General features: G+C 48.4%; 1 protein-coding gene across 1 annotated transcript in view; it reads left to right on the plus strand.

Annotated features, from left to right (window-relative positions):
- Positions 1-19519, plus strand: part of Myh9 (myosin, heavy chain 9, non-muscle) — an 88930-nt gene that overhangs the window by 12723 nt on the left and 56688 nt on the right. Inside the window, exon 2 of the mRNA XM_013024854.1 lies at positions 15909-16260. Coding sequence (XP_012880308.1) covers positions 15928-16260 — 333 coding nt within the window. The 5' untranslated portion in view covers positions 15909-15927. The remainder of the gene's footprint in view (positions 1-15908; positions 16261-19519) is intronic.

Below are 19519 nucleotides of genomic sequence, written 5' to 3' on the forward strand. Positions count from 1 at the left end.
CTTTTCTATTTTATGTAGTACTGAGGAATCAAACCCAGAGCTTCATGCCTGCTAGGTAAGCTGTCTACCACTTAAGCCACATTCCCAGCCCCTCCTGCATACTTTTTTTTTTTTTTGTTGGTCCTGGGGCTTGAACTCAGGGGCTGGGCTCTGTCTCTGAGCCTCTCTGTTGCTCAAGGCTAGCCACAGCACCACTTGAGCCACAGCACCACTTTGGCTTTTTCTGATTATGTGGTACTGAGGAATCAAACTCAGGGCTTCATGTATGCTAGGCAAACACTCTACCACTAAGCCACATTCCCAGTTCCTCCTGTTTACTTCTTCTTTTTCTTTTTTTGGTCTGTTGTGGGCTTGATCTCAGCCTAAGCGCAGTTCCTTAGCTCTTAAGCTCAAGGTGAGTGCTCTACCACCTGAGCCTCAGCACCACTTTCTGGTGGTTAATTGGAGATAAGAGTCTTATGGACTTTCCTGCCAGGGCTGGCTTTGAACCACGATCTTCATGTCTGCCTCCTGAGTAGCTAAGGTTACAGGAATGAGCCACTGGTGCCTGGCTCCTATATACTTCTTACTAGTTGTTTACTTAACTGCTTTGATCCTTAGGTTTTGTTGTTGTTGTTGTTGTTGTTTCTTCCTGTTCTGGGGCTTGAACTCAGGGCCTGAACACTGTCCCTAAGCTTTTTTTGTTCAAGGCTAGTGCTCTACCACTTGAGCCACAACTCTTACTTCTGGGTGTTTGGTTGTTAATTGGCAATAAGAGTCTCATGGACTTTCTTGTGCAAGCTGGCTTTGAACCATAATCCTCAGATTCTAGCTTCCAGAGTAGCTAGGATTACAGGCATGAGCCACTGGTGTACTTTTTTTTTCTTTGTTTTTAAACACCTGTAAACTTTTAATAAACTCCATGTCTTTAGCTGGGCAGCTGTCATGAGCCTGTAATCCCTAGGATTCAAAAGACAAAGACTGGAAATTGGAGGCCAGCTGGGGTATGTGGGGACACCATCTCTCTCTACTCTGTCTCATATAAAACTCTATCCCATGGCTCTGTGTTCTCTAGGGAGCTGCAGGATGGATCTCTGCCCAGTGTCATGGAGGACTCCAGTCACTGCCAGGTCCTCCCCTTGGGTCCACTTCTGATTATAGTACTTTGATTTGTGTGTGTATGTGTGTGTGTGTTGTGTGTGTGTGTGTGTGTGTGCGTGCGTGCTGGTCCTGGTACTTGAACTCAGGGCCTGAGTGATGTCCCTGAGCTTTAGTGCTCAAAGCTAGTGCTTTGAGCCACAGTTCCACTTCCAGCTTTTGGTGGTTAATTGGAGATAGAGAGTCTCATGTCCCTGGCTGGGTTGGCTTCCAGCCTTGGTCCTCAGATCTCAGCCTCCCGAGTAGCTAGAATTACAGGTGTGAGCCCATCACCTGGCCTGATCATAGCACATTAGTGGTGGGGCTGCCAGTGGCTTTGCTGTTTGCCCAGTTCTCCTGGGCCAAGTGTTCTTAGAGATGGTCTCTCCTCTGGTGAGCCACAAACATATTTGTCAAGAGCAGAAAACTGGTACAAGACTATGAACTTAAAATCCCTGTGGCTGGCCAAAGCGTAGCTGGCTGTAGTTAAAGCTGAAAGCTCCCTTTGGTGAGTGCTTCACCTGAGCCACCACTCCCTTCCCAAACCTCTGTGATGCCATAGTAATATCCTAGTCCTGGCCTCCATCTTGCTCACATGTGGCCTCCATGACTCGCTCCATGGTGGGCCCTCTGTCATGGGCAACAGCCCTTCCCTCTCAACTCGGTCACTTGGGTAGATGGTTTCTAAGCCTTAGCCACCATGTAGTACATGGTCTTCTATTTATTTAAATAGGCAGGCACTCTGTCCTGATCTTCTTCCTCCCAAGTTTTGAGCATTAGTTTTCTTCATCTGTAGGATGAGAAGAAATATCAGATGTGGTATTGATGCTCTGAGAAGCTTGACGTTTATTATTCACTGTCCATTTTAGTTATGTAATTTGCCCAGCACAGTGAGAAGTTATCTATTTTTACCTAGTAAAACCAATTTTAATCTATTTTTTATGTCACTTTATATATAAAGAATCCAGGATTTTTTTTTTTGGGTCCGGTTGTGGGGCCTGAACTCTGGGCACTGTCCCTCAGCTCTTCAGCTCAAGGCTAGCACTCTACCACTTCCGGCTTTTTTCTTTTTGCTTATGTGGTGCGAGGAATCGAACCCAGGGCCTCAGGCATGCAATGCAAGGCAAGCGCTCTACCACTGAGCCACCTTCCCAGCCCCAGAATCCAGAATTATTATAAATAAGTTACATCTATATTCTTTTTTTTTTTTGTCGGTCATGGGGCCTGAACTCTGGGCCTGAGTGCTATTCCTCAGCTCTTCAGCTCAAGGCTAGCGCTCTATCACTTGAGCCACAGCACCACTTCTGGCCTTTTCTGCTTATGTGGTGCTGAGGAATCAAACCCAGGGTCTCATGCATGCAAGAAAAGCACTCTACCATTGAGCCACCTTCCTAGCTCAACCTTGGCTTTTTTGCTTGTCTAGTGCTCTACCTCTTAAGCAATAACAGCTCTACTTCCAGCATTTTGGTGCCTCATGGACTTTCCTGGCTGGCTTTAAACTGCTTCTCAGATCTCAGCCTCCTGAGTAGCAAGGATGACATGTGTGAACCACCAGCCCCTGCTTGTATTTTTCTTCTGTGCTTTGACATTGAACAGCATAGGAATGCCCAGGATGAGGCTCTCTCGTGCCTCTTGCAGCGCTGGCTCTGTGCAGTTTCTTCCTGCAGGTTTGAGCTGAGCTGAGGTTTCTCCATCTTCCACCACTGCATCCTAGCCTATAAATGGGGCCCTTCCCAGAACATTCTGGGAAATAGCTGCATTCCTGAGGTGGAATAAATCTTCTTGAGTTGTTGGGTTAGGCAGGATGTGACTTCAAGGTTCTGAAGTGGGCCGTGAGGGCAGCGTCTCACTGACTCATTGTGAGCTCAGCCATGACACAGACATCTTAAGACAAGGGGCCAAGATTGGGGGAGGGCTTGCCTGCCCGGGGCGCCACCAAGCACTGCTCTAGTGGCCTGAATCCTCACAATGGCCTTTCAGGGAAGGGGGCAGGGACAGTGCTGTCAGCCAGGGCCACCATGTGCTAGTCCTTGTCTAGCTAGTGTTCTTCACAGCTGTTCTGGGGTAGCTGGGATTGTCTTCCTTTTACAAGGGAGAAACTGAGATCCACAGGGCCAGGTCAGCCTGGTAAAGTGTGTTTTATTAAGTAGAGGATTGGACCTCGGGTCTGGTTCTTTGTAAGACATCTCTGAGAAGAAAGGCCAAGGGCCAATTCCCACTTGCAAGGTCTCACCTTCTCAGGGATGAAACTGCTTACCAGAGTCCACCCAAATGACTGATGGCTGGGTCAATTCAGAAAGATGGTTGTTGACTCCTGGCCAGTCATGTGTCTTCTAGAAACAGAACTAGATTAGTGTGCAGTGGGCAGAGCCAGCAGAAAGGTGGAGGAGTCTGAAGATAGTGACAGGGATTCTGGGTGGTCACAGGGGGACTTTGGCCCATTTTGACCTTTGACATCTGGCTTGCTAGGGAAGAATGAACCACCAGACAGTCATGCTGATGTCTGGACTGTAAGATATAGATTACTAGGTTTAATATTAGTCACTTAACAAGTGGAGAGAATTTGTTGGACTCTATCACTGAAGTTTCTCGCTTTGAGAAAATTGGACACTCCTTATTGCTCTGGGTCACTATGGGTCAGAGCCTACCCTGCTTTATGGCTCTCAGCCCTGTAGGAGCAGAGGCAGCAAGGTTATTTATGAGGACAGTGGCTATGTGATTCAGTTAAAAAATGAAAAAAAAGGGCTGGGGAGGTGGCTCAGTGGTAGAGCGCTTGCCTTGCATGTATGAGGCCCTGGGTTCGATTCCTCAGCACCACATAAGCAAAAAGAAAAAAGCCAGAAGTGGTGCTGTGGCTCAAGTGGTAGAGTTCTAGCCTTGAGCTGAAGAGCTGAGGGACAGCGCCCAGGCCCAGAGTTCAGGCCCCACGACCGGACCAAAAAAAAAAAGAAAAAAGAAAAACAATTACTTAGGGGCTGGTGCATGCAGCTTAGTGGTGGGACAATTGACTAGGCCAGCATGCACAACGCTCTAGATTTGAGTTCCCATTATAGCCAAAAAAGAAAAGGAAAAGAAACATGATTTGTATATCACTAAGAGAATAACATGCTGCTGGTCATTCTGGCAGATTTTGGGCTGAGTGGCCTTTGGAAGCGTCTGATTTCTGAAATTGTCTAATTTCTGATCATGGGTTGCATTTCTCAGCAGCCTTCACTAGGATGCCGAACACCAGCATCTTTCCTTTTTGCAGTTAGATGGCGGACATATAATTAAATCTTTTGAGTATGGTTATTTTTCTGCATTGAGTTTCAGCAAACTGTGCTCACATGCCTAAGGAGGGAAAAACCATTCTATCAGCAGAACCAGAGGGAAGGAACAGGCACGCTGCGGGAGTCTGAAGGGCTGAGTTGCCCCCGCACTGTGTGGGCAGTGCCTGGCAGGCTGGGGGGAGGCTGTCTGCAGAAGGGCATGGTTGGTGAGCAGCTCCACATGTGACAGGAGGGAGACCGGGTGAGTCTAAGTTGGGAGCTGAGGGAGGGATGGCTGCCCCTCGCAGTGGATAGCTTGGGAGGGGCGCTACTCCTGTCTGGGATAACTTGCTTCTCTCCGCAGTGGAAGCTGAGTGGAAGCTCATTACCAGCCAGGTGAGGCTCTTGAGTGATCTCACTGTGCAAATATTGAACCAATTAAAAGCAAAGCCAGGGTCCACTGTAGATGACTTATCTGCAGATCCAGTTCCAGGTCTGCCTGCCTGTCTGGCCTCTTAGCTTTGGATGAAAGCTGCCCAACCTGTTGTTTAAGCTCCCCCCTTCCCCGCCCCCCCCCCACCTCTCCCCTTTCCTCCTTTCTTCCTGGAGACATTAGACCTGAGGATATTATGTGTGTGTGTGGGTTACCCTTGGAAAGTCATTCTCTCTCTCCCTCCAAAGCCCAGATTCTTTCCCAGAAGACACTTCCAAGCATTTTGAACAGTTTAGGTCCTTCCAATAGCATCGATGGAATTGGAGGTGGTGTGTGTGGTTCTATGCAGGGCCCGGAGCTCAGGCAACACTCCAGCCAGAGGGGCAGGTGTATAGTAGTCCAGGAGTTCTAAGGGACATGGAGAGACAGGCAGAGAAGCAGATGTCCTAGCATGAGGCAGATTGTACTGGCTTAGAGGGAAGAGGCCAGGGGTGAGCATTCTGCACCACAGTGTTAGGGAAAGCCTCTGGGTGAGGTGGCATTTGGTGCCTCTGGCTTGGAGAATCTGGCAGTGGATAACTTGAAGAGAAGGGACGTCTAGCTATTCTCTGGGGCAGCCTGATCAAAGGCTACACTTGGAGGGAGGCAGCTCTGCTGGCTGGGGTGGAGGACCTCTGGCAGAGGAGGGTTCCTGGGAAGATGGTGCATGGCCTGGCTGTACTTCCCAAACAGTCAGCAGCTTGTCTTTAGGGCAGGTTGTCTTGCTAGTGTGAGTGGCAGGGCTGACTTCTGCTGATTAATTGGTTGATTTGTTTAGAAATGCTGTCTGTTGAGGCTCTGAATCTAATAGACTGATTTGGGAGTGGAGAAGACAGATGCTACGTGAGATCTGTGCCTGATGCTGTAGAAGCAGTGGCCCTGGAGCCCTGAAATGCTTCTGTTTCTTCCTTGGGATGCAATGACTGAGGCTCTTTTTGGTCAGAGGGTGAAGCCTGGCTGTATTTGTCTCTAAGACAGTCTCTTTCTACTTGGTCTGAATAGGCAGCTAGCTGCCTCTCTCTGTCATCAACCTCCTCTCTGGTACTTTCCAACTACTGTCTGCCCACCACCCCCTTTAGTGAGATTAGTGAGGGTGCTTTCTTTAAAATACACATTTGATGATGTCGCTGCCCCCTAGAATAAAGTCCGAATTCCTAAATGGCTGATAAGATTGGGGGGCTTTGGTTCTTGTGTAGGAGACGGGAATCTACACATGAAATTCTGATGGCTTAAAAAAACATTTTTTTTTAATTGGCAAAAAACATTGTATATGTTTATCACCACAGGCCCAGCTTTGAGCCTTTCAGGCAGATACTCACACGTGCACCCCTTCCCTAGTCCCTCAAGTCACAAGACAGTTCCCAGCGGCCTTTGAGGAGGGAAGGGCAGCAGAGGAGAGGGCCTGGGCTTTGGTGCTAAAGGCTAAATTCCTCTCTGGCCTGTCTTTGGTCTGGTTTCCTTATCTGCTGAGCATCAGCTTGGGCTTGGGTTGGAATACTGCTAATGGAAACAAGCCCCAGCTTCTTCTGTAAGCAAACAACATTCCTGAGGTGGGGAGGAAAGGGGTCTGCGTGCTGCCCTCCCATTCCTCAGCAGCTTCTTCCTTCTGGGCTCTGGGCAGCCACCTCATCCCAGCCTGGGGACAGTGAGTGCCTGTGGAGGGTGGAGGGGCTTCTATAAGGCTGGTCCTGGGTCAGAAGGCCCTCCTTCACAGACCCTACCTGTGGATAGCTGCTGTGCAGCTCTGGTGTTTATGCTGGGAAGTTCATTGTCTTCCTAGAGTCTTGGGAGCAGCTCTGGCCCACAAAGGACATCTTGCAGGTGGGCAAGTGGAAGCCTGGGAGGTTAGCTCCCATCAAGCCAGTCCAGCTCTGCTGCCACATCCCTTGGGTACATTCTGTCAGACCAGAATTTTCCCAGACCAGTCTTTTTCCTAAGTTATATGCCTGAGCGTCAGGCTGGATTGGGTGAACATTTGCAGGTTTTCCTTTGTAGGCTCTCACTGCCTTAGTGTGCATGGTGGCTGCAGGAGGGTAGGGAGCAGGGGTTGGGGCCTGGAAAGGATGGGGCTCACTAGGTCAGGCAGGCAAGGTAGAGGGATGGGAAGTATCATGTTATATTTCAGAACCTGAGTTGCAGCTCTTCTAATAGCAAGTATTTTTTCCCCCTCATCTAAATTGAACAACTTGTTCAAAATCCCAGGAACTCTAAGCAGGGATGTGAGATGTTAGAACTCAAGCCCAAGTCTGTCTGGCCCCAGGGCAATTCCCATTCCACCCCATCAGTGTCTTAGAAGCATTTATCTTGTGATTTGCAAGTGTCCCCATGGTGGGATTTTCGAGTACTACCTTCTTGTTGAAAGTTACTATCAAAGGCCAGTGGCTGCAGTGCTGTTCAGCAGGTGTAAGCCACGCTCCATGTCTTTTGGCATTCCAAGGAGAGTAGAGGCTATTAGCTGTCCTTTCTTTTATGTTGGTCTGGTAATAAGTGGTAGATGCTAACACTTTGATAAGTTGGGGGTACCAAAAGCTTCTATAAAACTGAATTGGTTAAATCCTATGCACAGCTTCTTGGGGGCTAATGAATTAACTTCACTTTTTCGTTTTGTTTTGTTTTTTAATTGTGAAAATACTGTACAGAGGGGTTACAATTATATGGGCAAGATAATGAGTACAATTCTTATCAAGCATTGTTGCCTCCTCCTTTGTTTCTGCTTCCCACCCCTTCCCATCTCCCACCTCCCACCTCCCACCTCCCCCTACCTTCACTCTTATATCTCCTTACATGCTAAAGCCTCTCTATTTTCCTTTTTTAATTTTTTTTTGTTTTTGGGTCTGGTCATGGGGCCTGAACTCTGGGCTTGGGTGCAGTCCCTCAGCTCTTCAGCTCAAGGCTAGCACTCTACCACTTGAGCCACAGTACCACTTCTGGCTTTTTTCTTTTTGCTTATGTGGTGCTGAGGAATTGAACCCAGGGCCTCATGCATGCAAGGCAAGCACTCTACCACTGAGCCACCTTCCCAGCCCCCCTTTTTGTTTTGAGGGTATAAAAATCAGCTCAAGAATAGTTTAATTTTCCTAATAGATCAGGTGGCTCTGCCCCTCAGGCCCTCTTTGCACAGCTGGAGGGGATTTTTCGGCCTTTTAGAAATCTTCCCCATTTACTCCTTCCTTATCTTTGCTTCTTTACGAATCTAGCCATCCTTATGGAAAACTGTACCTGAGCATCTGCTCTGGGACAGGCATCCTGTGTAGACATTTGGAATCAAGATGATGGAGGCAGATTGCTGTTATCAAATAAAAGTTCAAGTAATTACAGTTCTGCTGTTTGGTCACTGTTGTGAAGATGAGTACAGAGGCCAGAGGGGAGGAACATGGATCCAGGCATCTTTTTGCTGCATTAGGGACTATTTGAGCTGAGATGTAAGGGCTTCTTCCTCTTGTTGGGGTCCTGGCCTTTTGGAAGCCTCCAAGAGGTCTCCAAGTAGCTAGATGAGCAGTTTATTTTCCAAGAAAGCTGCTCCTGCTACTGCAGGTGTATATAGATGGCTTTCTGAAAGATGCTTAGAAATGCTGGGGAGAGTGTGGAGGAGAAGGCTGGGCGGGGAATAGTCAGCTGGTATCCTGGGGGAGGAAGACAAAAATATGCGATGTGGTGGGTTTCCCAGGATGGGGTGAGCTAGCACAGTCATAAGAGCAGCCCTGATCCACCCTCATCCCCAAACCTGACTTTGTCTGCTTCCTATTACTTGTCATCTCTGTGTGATGCTGCTGAGCCTTTTGTTTTTGAACTACAGGTTGAGCTGTGGAAGTTCTGAGCGATGGAGGTCCTGAAAGATCTCCATTTCTGTCTATGGTGCCATATGACCATATCAGCCTTTTTTTTTTTTTTTTTTTTTTGGCCCAGGTTGTCTTTTAAATCAGGATTTTTAGGGTATTTATCCACCTATTCATTTGTGGTGCTAGGGACCAAACACAGGTGCGTACTAGATAAGCCTAGTACTACTAGATCTTTAAAGTACAATCCAGCTGGTCAGATCTAGGTCAGAGCCCTTAAGATTCAGTCTTATTACAAGTGGTACTTATTTCTTGGGTACAGTGTCATCTATATTGGTTATTGTTTTGGTCCTGGAATAATTTTCTCCTGAGGACTTCCTTCTTCTCCCTCCCCCCCTTTTTTTGGAGATAAGTAGAGCCCAGATTGCCTCAAGATTTACAGGTGTGTACCACTGTGCCTGTGTTTATTAACTTATTCAAAGATTACATTCATAGCGATTGTAAAATGTTTTCCTTGGCAGATAATTTTAAATGACCCTTCAAGTAGAGAGTTGTGTATCCCTGTGTGTGTGTTTGTGTGTGTGTGTGTGTGTGTGTGTGTGTGTGTGTTGTGGCTTGAACTCAGGACCTCCCATATTCTAGGCAACATTCTACAGCTGAGCTACACCACCAGTCAGATTTCTGTTTTATTAGAGAGATTTGGTTGGCCTGGATGTTTTAGAACTGGGAAAAGGTTTACCAAAGCACAAGTATCTAACTCACCTGGGGCACTTTTGCCCTTCAGTCCCCCTTTGGTATGTCATGCTGGGGGCAGAGTGGTACCATGCTGCTAAATGTCTTATAATGTGCAGGAGAGCTCCATACAACAGCCTTACTGACCCCCAAGTGTTCACAGTGCTGATGGTGAAAAACAGCACTCTGTCATCATTTTCTGTGTAATTTACGAACCTCTATGCTCTGTTTCTACATGTTGAATCTCACTGCCCTTCCCTGGCCTAGACTCCTTTCCAACCATCTTTGCCCCTCTCCTGTCAGTATTCTACCCAGCTTTAAAAACTCAGCTTAAAAGTCACAGCCTTCGGGAGATACTCCATGATACTCCTCTCCTCTGAGTCTCCACATTTTCACTTGAGTTCCTTTTTCTCTTTGTTCCCTTTGTAAGTTGCTTGGTTCCTCTTCTCTCCTAACCCAGTCTATGTGAGAGCCAGTTATTGACAGGGCTTGTGGACAGGGCTTTTCCTTAGTGGAGCTAGTATTCATAGTGACAGGTTACCTGTCTCATTGCTGTGTGCATGTTCAGTCAAACAGCCTTTGAAATAGGGAAGACAACATAGATTTTATTTGCCTTTACAGGTGAGTCTAGAGACTTTGGCCCAGGTCAAAGATCACATTGACCCATACAGCAGCATATCTATATAATGGGTGCCTTTTGCCCTTGGTATTGGGACAGCACCTAGGGACAGAAGCACACCGTGAAATTGCTTTCTGTTGATGTTATACTGTGTGGTCTAGATGAACACATCTGCTAGTGGGTCCTGTTGTTCCTCTACATAATAAATCCCTTGGCACCTTGGTATCTTTTAAATGGTTTTTGTATGTTGATCCTCAGTATGGTTTAGTTGATCACATAATTGAAGCTGATGGGTTTGAAGATTGTCGCAGCCACTGCTTAACTTTCCTTAAAGCGGGATTTAGGCCCTGATTTCACTCAACTCAAAACCAACAGCTGCAAGGAAGAGACACCCGTTCATCTATGTTCTCATGGATAAAGGTGGGAATGAAACAGAAATGGGGTCTGCTCACACATATCCAGTGATTCAGCTCGACTTGGCCTTCTGGTCTGTGTTAGTCAGCTCTTCATCCTGAGACTGATACTTGATATAAACATCTTAAAGGAATAAGATTTATTTTGGCTCATGGTCTACTGGCTCTGTGTCTCTCTGGGCTGCTAGTTGGGATAGAACATTGTGGTGGAAGTGAGGAAAGCTGTTTTCTCCATAGCAGTTGTAAAGCTGAGAGATGGTATAAGATAGAGCATCCATACAGAAACAGTGTATGGGTGGAGGTGGCTGGGGGTCTCTGAATTCAAGTCTTGGCATGTTCAGGCCATTGGTAACGGGTTAGTCCAACTTCTGGAGCACCAGGATTACAGAACACTAAAATCAGACCCAAAGTTATACTACCATCTTCTTACTTCAGTTCAGTAAGTTAAGTTGCAAGCCATTGTAGGAGGAGACAAGCTACTGTCTGCCTAACTGGAGAGATCCATGTTTTCTTCTTTTAACCCTGGTGACCTCACTGGAAAGGCAGTTCAAGTGGAAACTGCACCGCACATCGATGCTACGTGGCTGACTTTGAAGCTGGGTTTTATGACCTGTGTGAACCTCATTTTTCTCATTTGTAAAGTGAATATGAAATTATCACCAGGATTGAGAGAACAGAGTGCTTTGTTAGGCTGTAGCTTCATGACAAGTATGATGCCTTGAAGGCTCTCAGCCTTGAACTTGGCCTTGGAGGATTTTATATTAGTCTTGGTTGTCTAGGAATAGAAAGGCTCCTAGTGTCTCCACAAGACACTTGGCTTAGCAGTGTACATAGTCTTCAGCATGCCAGCAGCTTGTTTTCTGTATAAACACAAATAAAGTAAAGGCAGAAACAGAGGAAGGGAAGAGGGAGTTCTTAGGGAGCACTGGGAGGAATAGAAAACCTGAGTGGATGCTTAGGAAGAGGTGGAAGGCAGATAATCAAGGAATTGCATTTTGGGTTGAAAGAAGAGGTTTTTGGTCAACTTTACTTTCAGTTTCATCATTTCCTGAGAGTCCTAATTTAGCCTCTGGTGTGTCCTGCTCGATTATGGCCTAAAAAGGCAACTGCTTGGGTTTCTGGAGTTGGATTGGGACCCACAGGAAGCCACTGGGGAAGGGCAGCCCAGCCTGAACCGACTCCAGTGGGCCAGGGCTGCTGCTCCCCTTAACTCTTTGCGTGCCTGCCATCCCTCCAGCAGAAGCTTAGCCTTCCCTGAGGCATTTGATCTAGCACACAACTTGCCTGTGAATGGTGATTTCAGTGGCAGACTGCTGGTGTGGTTGGCTCTTCCATGTACACTCTACCCAAGTAGCAGCATGCTTCTAATCAACCCACTTGGCAGCTGATCAGACAGCACACCTCGGAGCCATGAACATGTTCCTTTCCACCAGTGTCTGCATTTCAGGAAGGTGCAGTGGGTAAGAGGGAAAAAGCCCTCAGTGTGGTAGTTAAAAATCTCCTTAGGAATATTATACAGTTACCAAATGACCCAGAGGGTCATTTGGAGGCAGGTGTTCTGGGTTTGAGTCCTTGTTCCCCCAGCTTGTGTGGCCAAAAAAGCTCTGGGATGAAAAATGATCAGAGAGCAAATTCTAGCAAATGAAGTAGGGAAGATAAAAAACTGAAACTCTTTCCTCTGCCTTTGATAGTTAAAGGTCTATGAGTCAGGATAGAAGGGACTATTGGGAGGAGGGGGGCAAGAAACTAACTTTGGGGGAGCAAGGAGGATGTTTCAGGGCTTTGGGGCTATTTTTATAGGATGTGCACTTTACAGACAAGTTTCCAAGAGGCTATTTAGCAGTCCAGGACAGGGAGGGGGAGTGGCTGCATGTGGGCTCTCGACTGGGCAGGCGCCCCCTCCCTACAGTGCTCCTGTTTCATGGTGAGCAGCTCTTCCAGCCCAGCTTAGAAATGAGGATATGGATCATTGCTGAGGCGGCTCCATCTCCCCGCCTCCTGGAGAGGTGAGTGTTAGTATGGGCACACAGGAATCACGGAGCTTCTTCACTTGCCCCAGGTGGGGGCGGGCTCGCAAGACCCTCTGCCAACATGTGACTTAGGGAGGAGGCTCCTGCTCAGGCTGGCCAGGGGCTTTTCCTGAAAACACGCAGTATGCTGTGACCTCTGAGGCCCTCCCCGCCCATCTAGCCCATTTATTGATCTTGGCAATGCAGCTCACCTACGTCATTCCAGCAAAGTTGTTGAAACCAAAGAACTTGGTCCTTGGCCCGCAACAGAGCCCAGGGTCATTTAGCAAAACCTTCTGGGAAAGACGTGAGAGGAAATGGGACTGCAGGCTGGCCCTCCATGATGCCCCCTAGCATGGGGGGGGCTTTGTCGGTAGGGGGCAGCCCTCTTTGTCAGCCTGAGGGATGCATTGTGCCCCTCCCTTTGCAGGAAGTGTGGCTTGGTTTCTAGGCCTCCACAAACCATTGTGTGGCCAGTGCTATTCCACTGTGTTGTATCACTAAAGTCAGCACAGAGCAGTTACTTGGGTGAGACACCCCCTCCCCCTCCCCCCAGGTCCCCAGGACAGATCCACCAATACAAAAGGCAAGCCAAAGGTTCCCCCAGATTGCCAGGATAAGCCAGGGGCACCGGGACTACAGTTTGGAGGAGCCCAGGGCCTGCCAGAAGCTTGCCTCCCCACGTGGAGTCTTTGCTATTGGTTGGACCTGGGCTGGCATGGCGGGGGGGAGTAGACTCTGCCAAGGACTGTCACCCTCACAGTGGGAGAAGCTGAAGTGTGCCACCACACTTTTTGGACAGTGGCTCCCCTGGGAAGGCTGGCCCTCAGCCTGCCCGATAAGGCCCAGTATTTGTTGAATTCATTTCTCTCCTTTCCTCATGTCCCACTCAGCTTATCCACAGGACTGCAGGTACAGGGCCCAGCAGATCTGGGTTCAAATCCCACTTCACATCAGGATTACCTATCTCTGAGCCCGTTTATTCATTGATAAGTTGAAGGTGATAGAGGTGACTGATGGTTTAGGGAAGTGGTGAGCAAACTGAACTTGGTGTTGGTTGGGTGACGCTTAGTGACTGACACCGTCCTCCTCCTCCTGGTAGGCATCTTGTGAAAGGCGGTCATGCCCTCACTTGTCTTCACTAAATCTTCTCTTTCTGAGATGGACTCTCTATGTTGCCCAGGCTGGGCTCAAACTTCTGAGCTCACAGAATCCATGTTCCTCGGCCTCCTGAGTGCTGGGATTACAGATGTAGATCACCATGCCCAGCTCTCAGTGAAACTCTCAACTAGCAACAGACTTAGGATTTTATATGGTGACATTAAGGTTCTCTTACAGAGGTGGGGACACTTTGTCTGCCAAAACCCATTTGGATATTTATAACATCATTTTGGGGCAAAACAAAATTGTCTGCACAGGCAGATGGCGGCTGATGCCATGTACCAAATGATTTCAAAGCCACAGACAAGATATTCCCCACCCCTGTATGAGTTTGAGGTCTGTAAAAGAATTGAGAACCAGCAGCAGCAGGATAACAGCTTGTGGCAGGGACATGTTGCGGGGACACGATGGGAGGCCATGGGGACACCGCCTGGCTGGTACTCAGATCTGTAGGAAAGCAGAGGACAACTGGGATTTTCTGTGGCAGAGAAAACCTTGGCTTTGTGTTGGACTTCAGCTGGCGGTGCCTGGGCACCGCTCCCTGGCTAACCAGGGAAGATGAAGGCTGCCGGTACTTTGGCCATCCAGTCTTGCCTTATTACTGCCCACTATGCTGGGCCTTACCTTTCTGTGGTGGTCCTTGAAAGATTTCCTGAGGGGATTTTGGGGTCTGCTGGTATGGGGGGGTTGTGTGGGGGAGATATAAAGAAAACTACCAGTTGATGGAGCTGGTGGGGCTGCTGATGTCAGCCTCCTGTCTGGAGGAGCTTGTGAGCACCGGATTTCCAGGAAACCAGCCTCTCATGGAGGGAGGCCAGGGCAGCAGAGAAGGAGGCCTGGGCGGCTGATTTTTCCTTTTGTGCATTGCCTACCAAGCCTCCAGCATTCTTGGCATTCAAGTCTCTGTGGATCTAGTAACTTCTAAGCTATGGTACTCTAGTTTGGGGTCTGGAGCCATCCTGGATTTCCAGGGTGGGGGCCTTGGTATTATTACAGAGGAAGACTGTCTAGGTTGGGAGTCCAGGCAGGGAGCTCTGGTTGCTTCCTCTATTGGCCCAGGCTCAGTGTCTCAGATAAGGTTTCAGATCCTGGTTTTGGTTCACTCAAAGCCACAGTTATCTCGGGGTCCTGGGTCTCTGAGCTGGGGTGAGTAGAGGCATGGAGTCAGCCCTTCCTGGTGACTCTGGACAAGCCCCTTCATCCCAGGGAGCTTTTGTTTGGTAAGCTACAATGTGTATGTCTTAGGGACAAGATACAGTGTATGTAAAATATGGCATCTTACCTAGTTAGCCCTAGGTGGTCTATGCATGTGGCACAAACTGTGAAACCCCGTAGATAGGAGGGGCTGCTGCCCTTCCACTTCACCTTGCCATCTGAGTTCAGAAAAATGTGAATGTTTTTCTGACCTGCAAATTGTGCAGGTTACGTTTTTATCTTGATGGCGCATCCTGGAGCCTGACTTTTGTTCTTTTTTTCTTTGTGTAGTGTTATCAAGATGGAATTAAAGTTTGCCATGGCATATATTGGTATTAGCTTTCTTTTATTGATTGTCTTTGTAGACTCTGTAAATAAGGGGAAAAAACATATTTAACTGGCAATGTCTACCATTGTGTGGGTGCAGTGAACTGCCTTTCTTAGCTAATTAGAAACCTGGTTTACTTGGAAATCCTAAATTGTGCAGTCACTCCTACCCTAGCAGGTGTAGTGCAGTGATGTAGTCACATCCACCTTTGAGACTCTTGCACTCATCATTTTGCACAGAGAATCTTCTTTCTTCTCCTCTTTTTCCTTCTCCTTTTTCTCCTCTTCCTGCTCCTCTTCCTCTTTTTTTCTTTCTTCTTGATCCTTTCCTTTCTGTGTTGGTACTGGGGCTTGAACTCAGGGTCTGAACACTGTCCATTAGCCTTTTTGCTCAAGGCTGGCACTTGCACTTGAGGTACAGTCCCATTTCCATCTTTTTGCTGATTAATTGAAGGTAAGACTCCCTTGGACTTTCCTGCCTGGACTGGCTTTGAACCCCGATCCTCAGATCTCAGCCTTCGGAGTGGCTAGGGTTACAGGTGTGAGCCACTGGTGGTTGGCTCATAGGATTGTTTTATGGGTTTGCTTGATTGTCTGCTTGCCCCAGAATAGTACACCTCACCATTAATTTCCCACAAAATCCTCACTGTTAGCTTGTATCAATCATGATGCACGTTTTTCTCCTCAAAATGCAGAGCAACAAAATTCTTGCAAGTTGTGCAGTTATGCAGAATTATACTGTGCTATAGAGTTTGCAGTGAGGAGAGAAGAGAAAAAGGAAAATAGTCTTTGAGTGGCCGACGTGTTTGTATCTAACATTTTGTTCTTTTTTCTCTTTCAGGTCCTGGCTGTGAGTCACCATGGCACAGCAAGCGGCAGATAAATATCTCTATGTGGACAAAAACTTCATCAATAACCCTCTGGCACAGGCCGACTGGGCTGCCAAGAAGTTGGTATGGGTGCCTTCCGACAAGAGTGGCTTTGAGCCAGCCAGCCTCAAGGAGGAAGTGGGCGAGGAGGCCATCGTAGAGCTGGTGGAGAACGGGAAGAAGGTGAAGGTGAACAAAGATGACATCCAGAAGATGAACCCGCCCAAGTTCTCCAAGGTGGAGGACATGGCGGAGCTCACGTGCCTCAATGAAGCATCAGTGCTGCACAACCTCAAGGAACGTTACTACTCAGGGCTCATTTATGTAAGTGCTTCACGAAGGCGGGCTGCCGCCTGCCTGGATGCCAGCTCTGTGGTCAAGAAGGGGGTCTTGGAGTGCCACTGACAGGCCTGGGCCTTGGTGTCTGGACATCCTCATGGGATATTCTGCTAGCATTGCTTTTTTCTCCTGTGTAGTCATACACACTACACATAGGAAGTCTGTTTTAGCCACATGTAGGAAGGAGCAACATGCCAGGTCTCAGAATGGCCTGTTTGCTGACCTTGGACCTCAAATCCTGGTGGAGATACATAGGTTTAGGTCAATGTGCTAGATTCCTTCTACTGCAGGAACTACCTCCAGGTTCCCATCTTGTTTCTCCTGTACCACCTGGTCATTCTGACCCCAGTTCAGCCCAAGCTCATTTTGGTACCTGTGTTTCTTGTAGAGGTCTGCTGGGTGGCTTCCTTCCCTGGGACTTGTTTAGAGCAGGCGTGAGCCATCCAGAATGGAATCACAATTCTGTCTGGCACATCTGTGCTATTCCATGCCAGGCTTAACAAAGGGGAAGTATAGTTAGGGAGTAGAGAAGAGCATGTGCAAAGGTCCAGAGTATACAGAGGACTGGGAATGTGTCTTCTCTTCTGGCAGCGTTGAGTTTACAGATGGACGTCATCACCATGTATCAGGAGATGTGCATTCTCCAGCCTCGTGCAAACAATCTCTGAGCTCTCCTGGCTTTGGGGTTATTTCTAGTATCCATCCTAAATTCCTCATCCTAAGTTCTGATGAGGAGGCTTGATCATGGTCTCCCATACATAGTAGGAGAAGGTACCAGGCTCCTTCTTTTATACAGCACCAAGGGCTTCCACTGGGCCAACCCCTTAATCTTCTTCTCAGGACCACTTCAGCACATGTGTCCACAAGATGCTCCCCAGCCCTGGCCCTGGCACTTCTGAGGGTCCTGCAATGTTCTCAAGCTCTCAGTTGAGTTGTGGTCCCTTTTGAGCTACCCAGAAATCCCTACTGGGTCTGGCCATGTGTGAGAACTGTGTTGCCTTACTGATTGCTAAGTCAGCCCAGATCATGGGTCCCATTAGTGAGGACCTATCAACAAGCAGATATGCAAAATCGCATTGAAAAGTACTACTTTACGGACCAGCTTAAGCCCAACCTTCTCATGGCAGGTAGGAAGGACAGACCAAGACCTGGAGCTAGGAAAGGATATGTGTGGGACCATATAGTGAGGTGTTGACAGGGCTGAGACTGTAACTCAGGGTTTCCTAACTCAACCCACCATTTAACTCTTGGGGCTTTCTTGATCAGATCAGATGCAAAGCCTCTGTCCTTCAGAAGCATCAGGCACTGACGTTCAGAATTAGTGACCTGAAGCAAAGTCAGAGCAGGAAGCCTTGTCCATCTGCAGGGATGTCATGGGAGCCGCAGTCCCATTGTTACAGAGCAGGGCGCTCTTCTTGGCAGGCTTTGTAGCTCACATCATGCCCACTGTGCTTTGCCATGAAGCCAGGATGGCCTCTGCCCAGCACAGCCAAGCACTCAGCCTCTAGGACTTTCCCCTTATTGACCATGGAACCAAGTGACATGGTGCCTTTCTTCCTTATCTGAGAGAATTCTGTGAGAACTTGAAAGCTCCCAGCCAGCCCCGGGCTGGCAGCAGAGCACAGATTCTGGCTGCCACTGTGCCTTCTAAGGGAAGGTAACTCCTGTTCCTCTGCTGGCCTCCTACTGGTGTCTCTGAATTTGGGTCCCGCTGAGATTTGCTGGTTGTGAAACAGGCCAGCCGCCTGCGCTTGCCTCTTTGTCAGCTCACTGCAAAGTTCCCTTCTACCTGGGGAATATTAGTTATTAAAGTGCTTTCAGTGTTGATTGCTGAGTCTTTGTTCTGCAAGAGACATGCAAGGCTTTGCTCTGTAGGTGGATGTGGTGGGTAGAAAGGGAGTCCTTCCCAGAACTCTGGCTTAACTGTCACTTTTCTGGGCAGTTCCTCCTGCTGTAGACCAGCTTCTTTTGAGCAACATCAGAAGAACTTTGATTGTCCCTGAAGTCATCAAGGTGGATACTCCAGCAGGTTCATAGCTAGAGGGCGATCAAAGCCATCCAGGGTTCCTGGGTAGGGTAGTCTACCTCTCTGCATGCTGGGTTCTGCGCTATGACCTCATGAGCCTTCCTGCTGCCTGTTTGCCTGGCATTGTGGGCGGCATGGCTAATTCTGTGCCACAGCTGCTCTCTCTTTTCCTTTGGGGGGGTGAGACTCTGGGACAGGGGGCGGCTGGACACAAAGAGCCTCTGTGGCCTGTGAATGGAGCAGCTCCCTGGAGTGGCTGTGTGGGAGCAAAGCCCTTGCTCAGTGTCTGTGCATCTGAGCGCCTGCTGTGGGCCCTCCCTCCCACCTGAGCTGCGCGTTCATTCTGCAAGGTTGCAGTGTATAGTATCCATGGGGTGGTGGGATTTATCCCTGAGTACTCAAACTCTCGAGACCCCTCTGCAGGACTGCCTGCCCCATCCAGCTGTCAGAAAGACTTGTCCTAGTGACCCTCTGCATGCTTCTGTTGATGCTGCCAGCTGTTTCCAAACATCTGGCTCCATGGCACTCCTACATGTGTGACCATGCTTGCTTAGCTTTTATTGCTTTGGCTTTCGTAGCGTGTGGGTTTTCTCAAAGCCTAGGAACAGAGCTCGATTGTTTGAAGCTCCTGGGATGACCTCCCTATTCCCTAGACTTCTATCTTGTCTCCACACGATGCCACTCTTATCCCTGCTCACTCTTTCCTGCAATATCCAAGCTTACATCATGTTTGGACTTCTTTGCTTCAGGGTCTTCTGGTCCCTTATGAAGAAAATAATCAGAGGGATGACTACTCCTGGGTGACTCTCCCAGGGAGAAAGGAATCGAGAGCCTCGTGTCTTTTCTGCAAAGGGAAGACTCTCTCTTTGAGAGTCAGACCCTCTTGTTTGCATCTGAGCTCAGCTGCTGTCTTCAGTGCAGATGAGTTCATGATTGATGCTCTCCTCCAGGGTCTGCTATCAGTCTGACTTCAGCTTGGGAATTCCTTTGGCTATGTCAAGGAAGAGTTTCTGTTTGTGTGCCTTGCTTCTGTGTAGACCCTGTTTTTAGGGGGAGTAGAGAGGGCATAAATAGGGGAGGCTGGATTGACATGATAGCATAGTCCCACATCCCTTGGCTGCTCTCAGATAAGGAGAGAAACTGAACAGTGAAGGTATAGGCAGTGTGGGACGAGGAAAGTAAAAGATGCAAGGCACTCTGCTGGCACTTGTGACCATG

Source organism: Dipodomys ordii, unplaced genomic scaffold (assembly GCF_000151885.1).
Source record: "Dipodomys ordii isolate 6190 unplaced genomic scaffold, Dord_2.0 Scaffold79, whole genome shotgun sequence".
Taxonomy (NCBI): Eukaryota; Metazoa; Chordata; class Mammalia; order Rodentia; family Heteromyidae; genus Dipodomys; species Dipodomys ordii.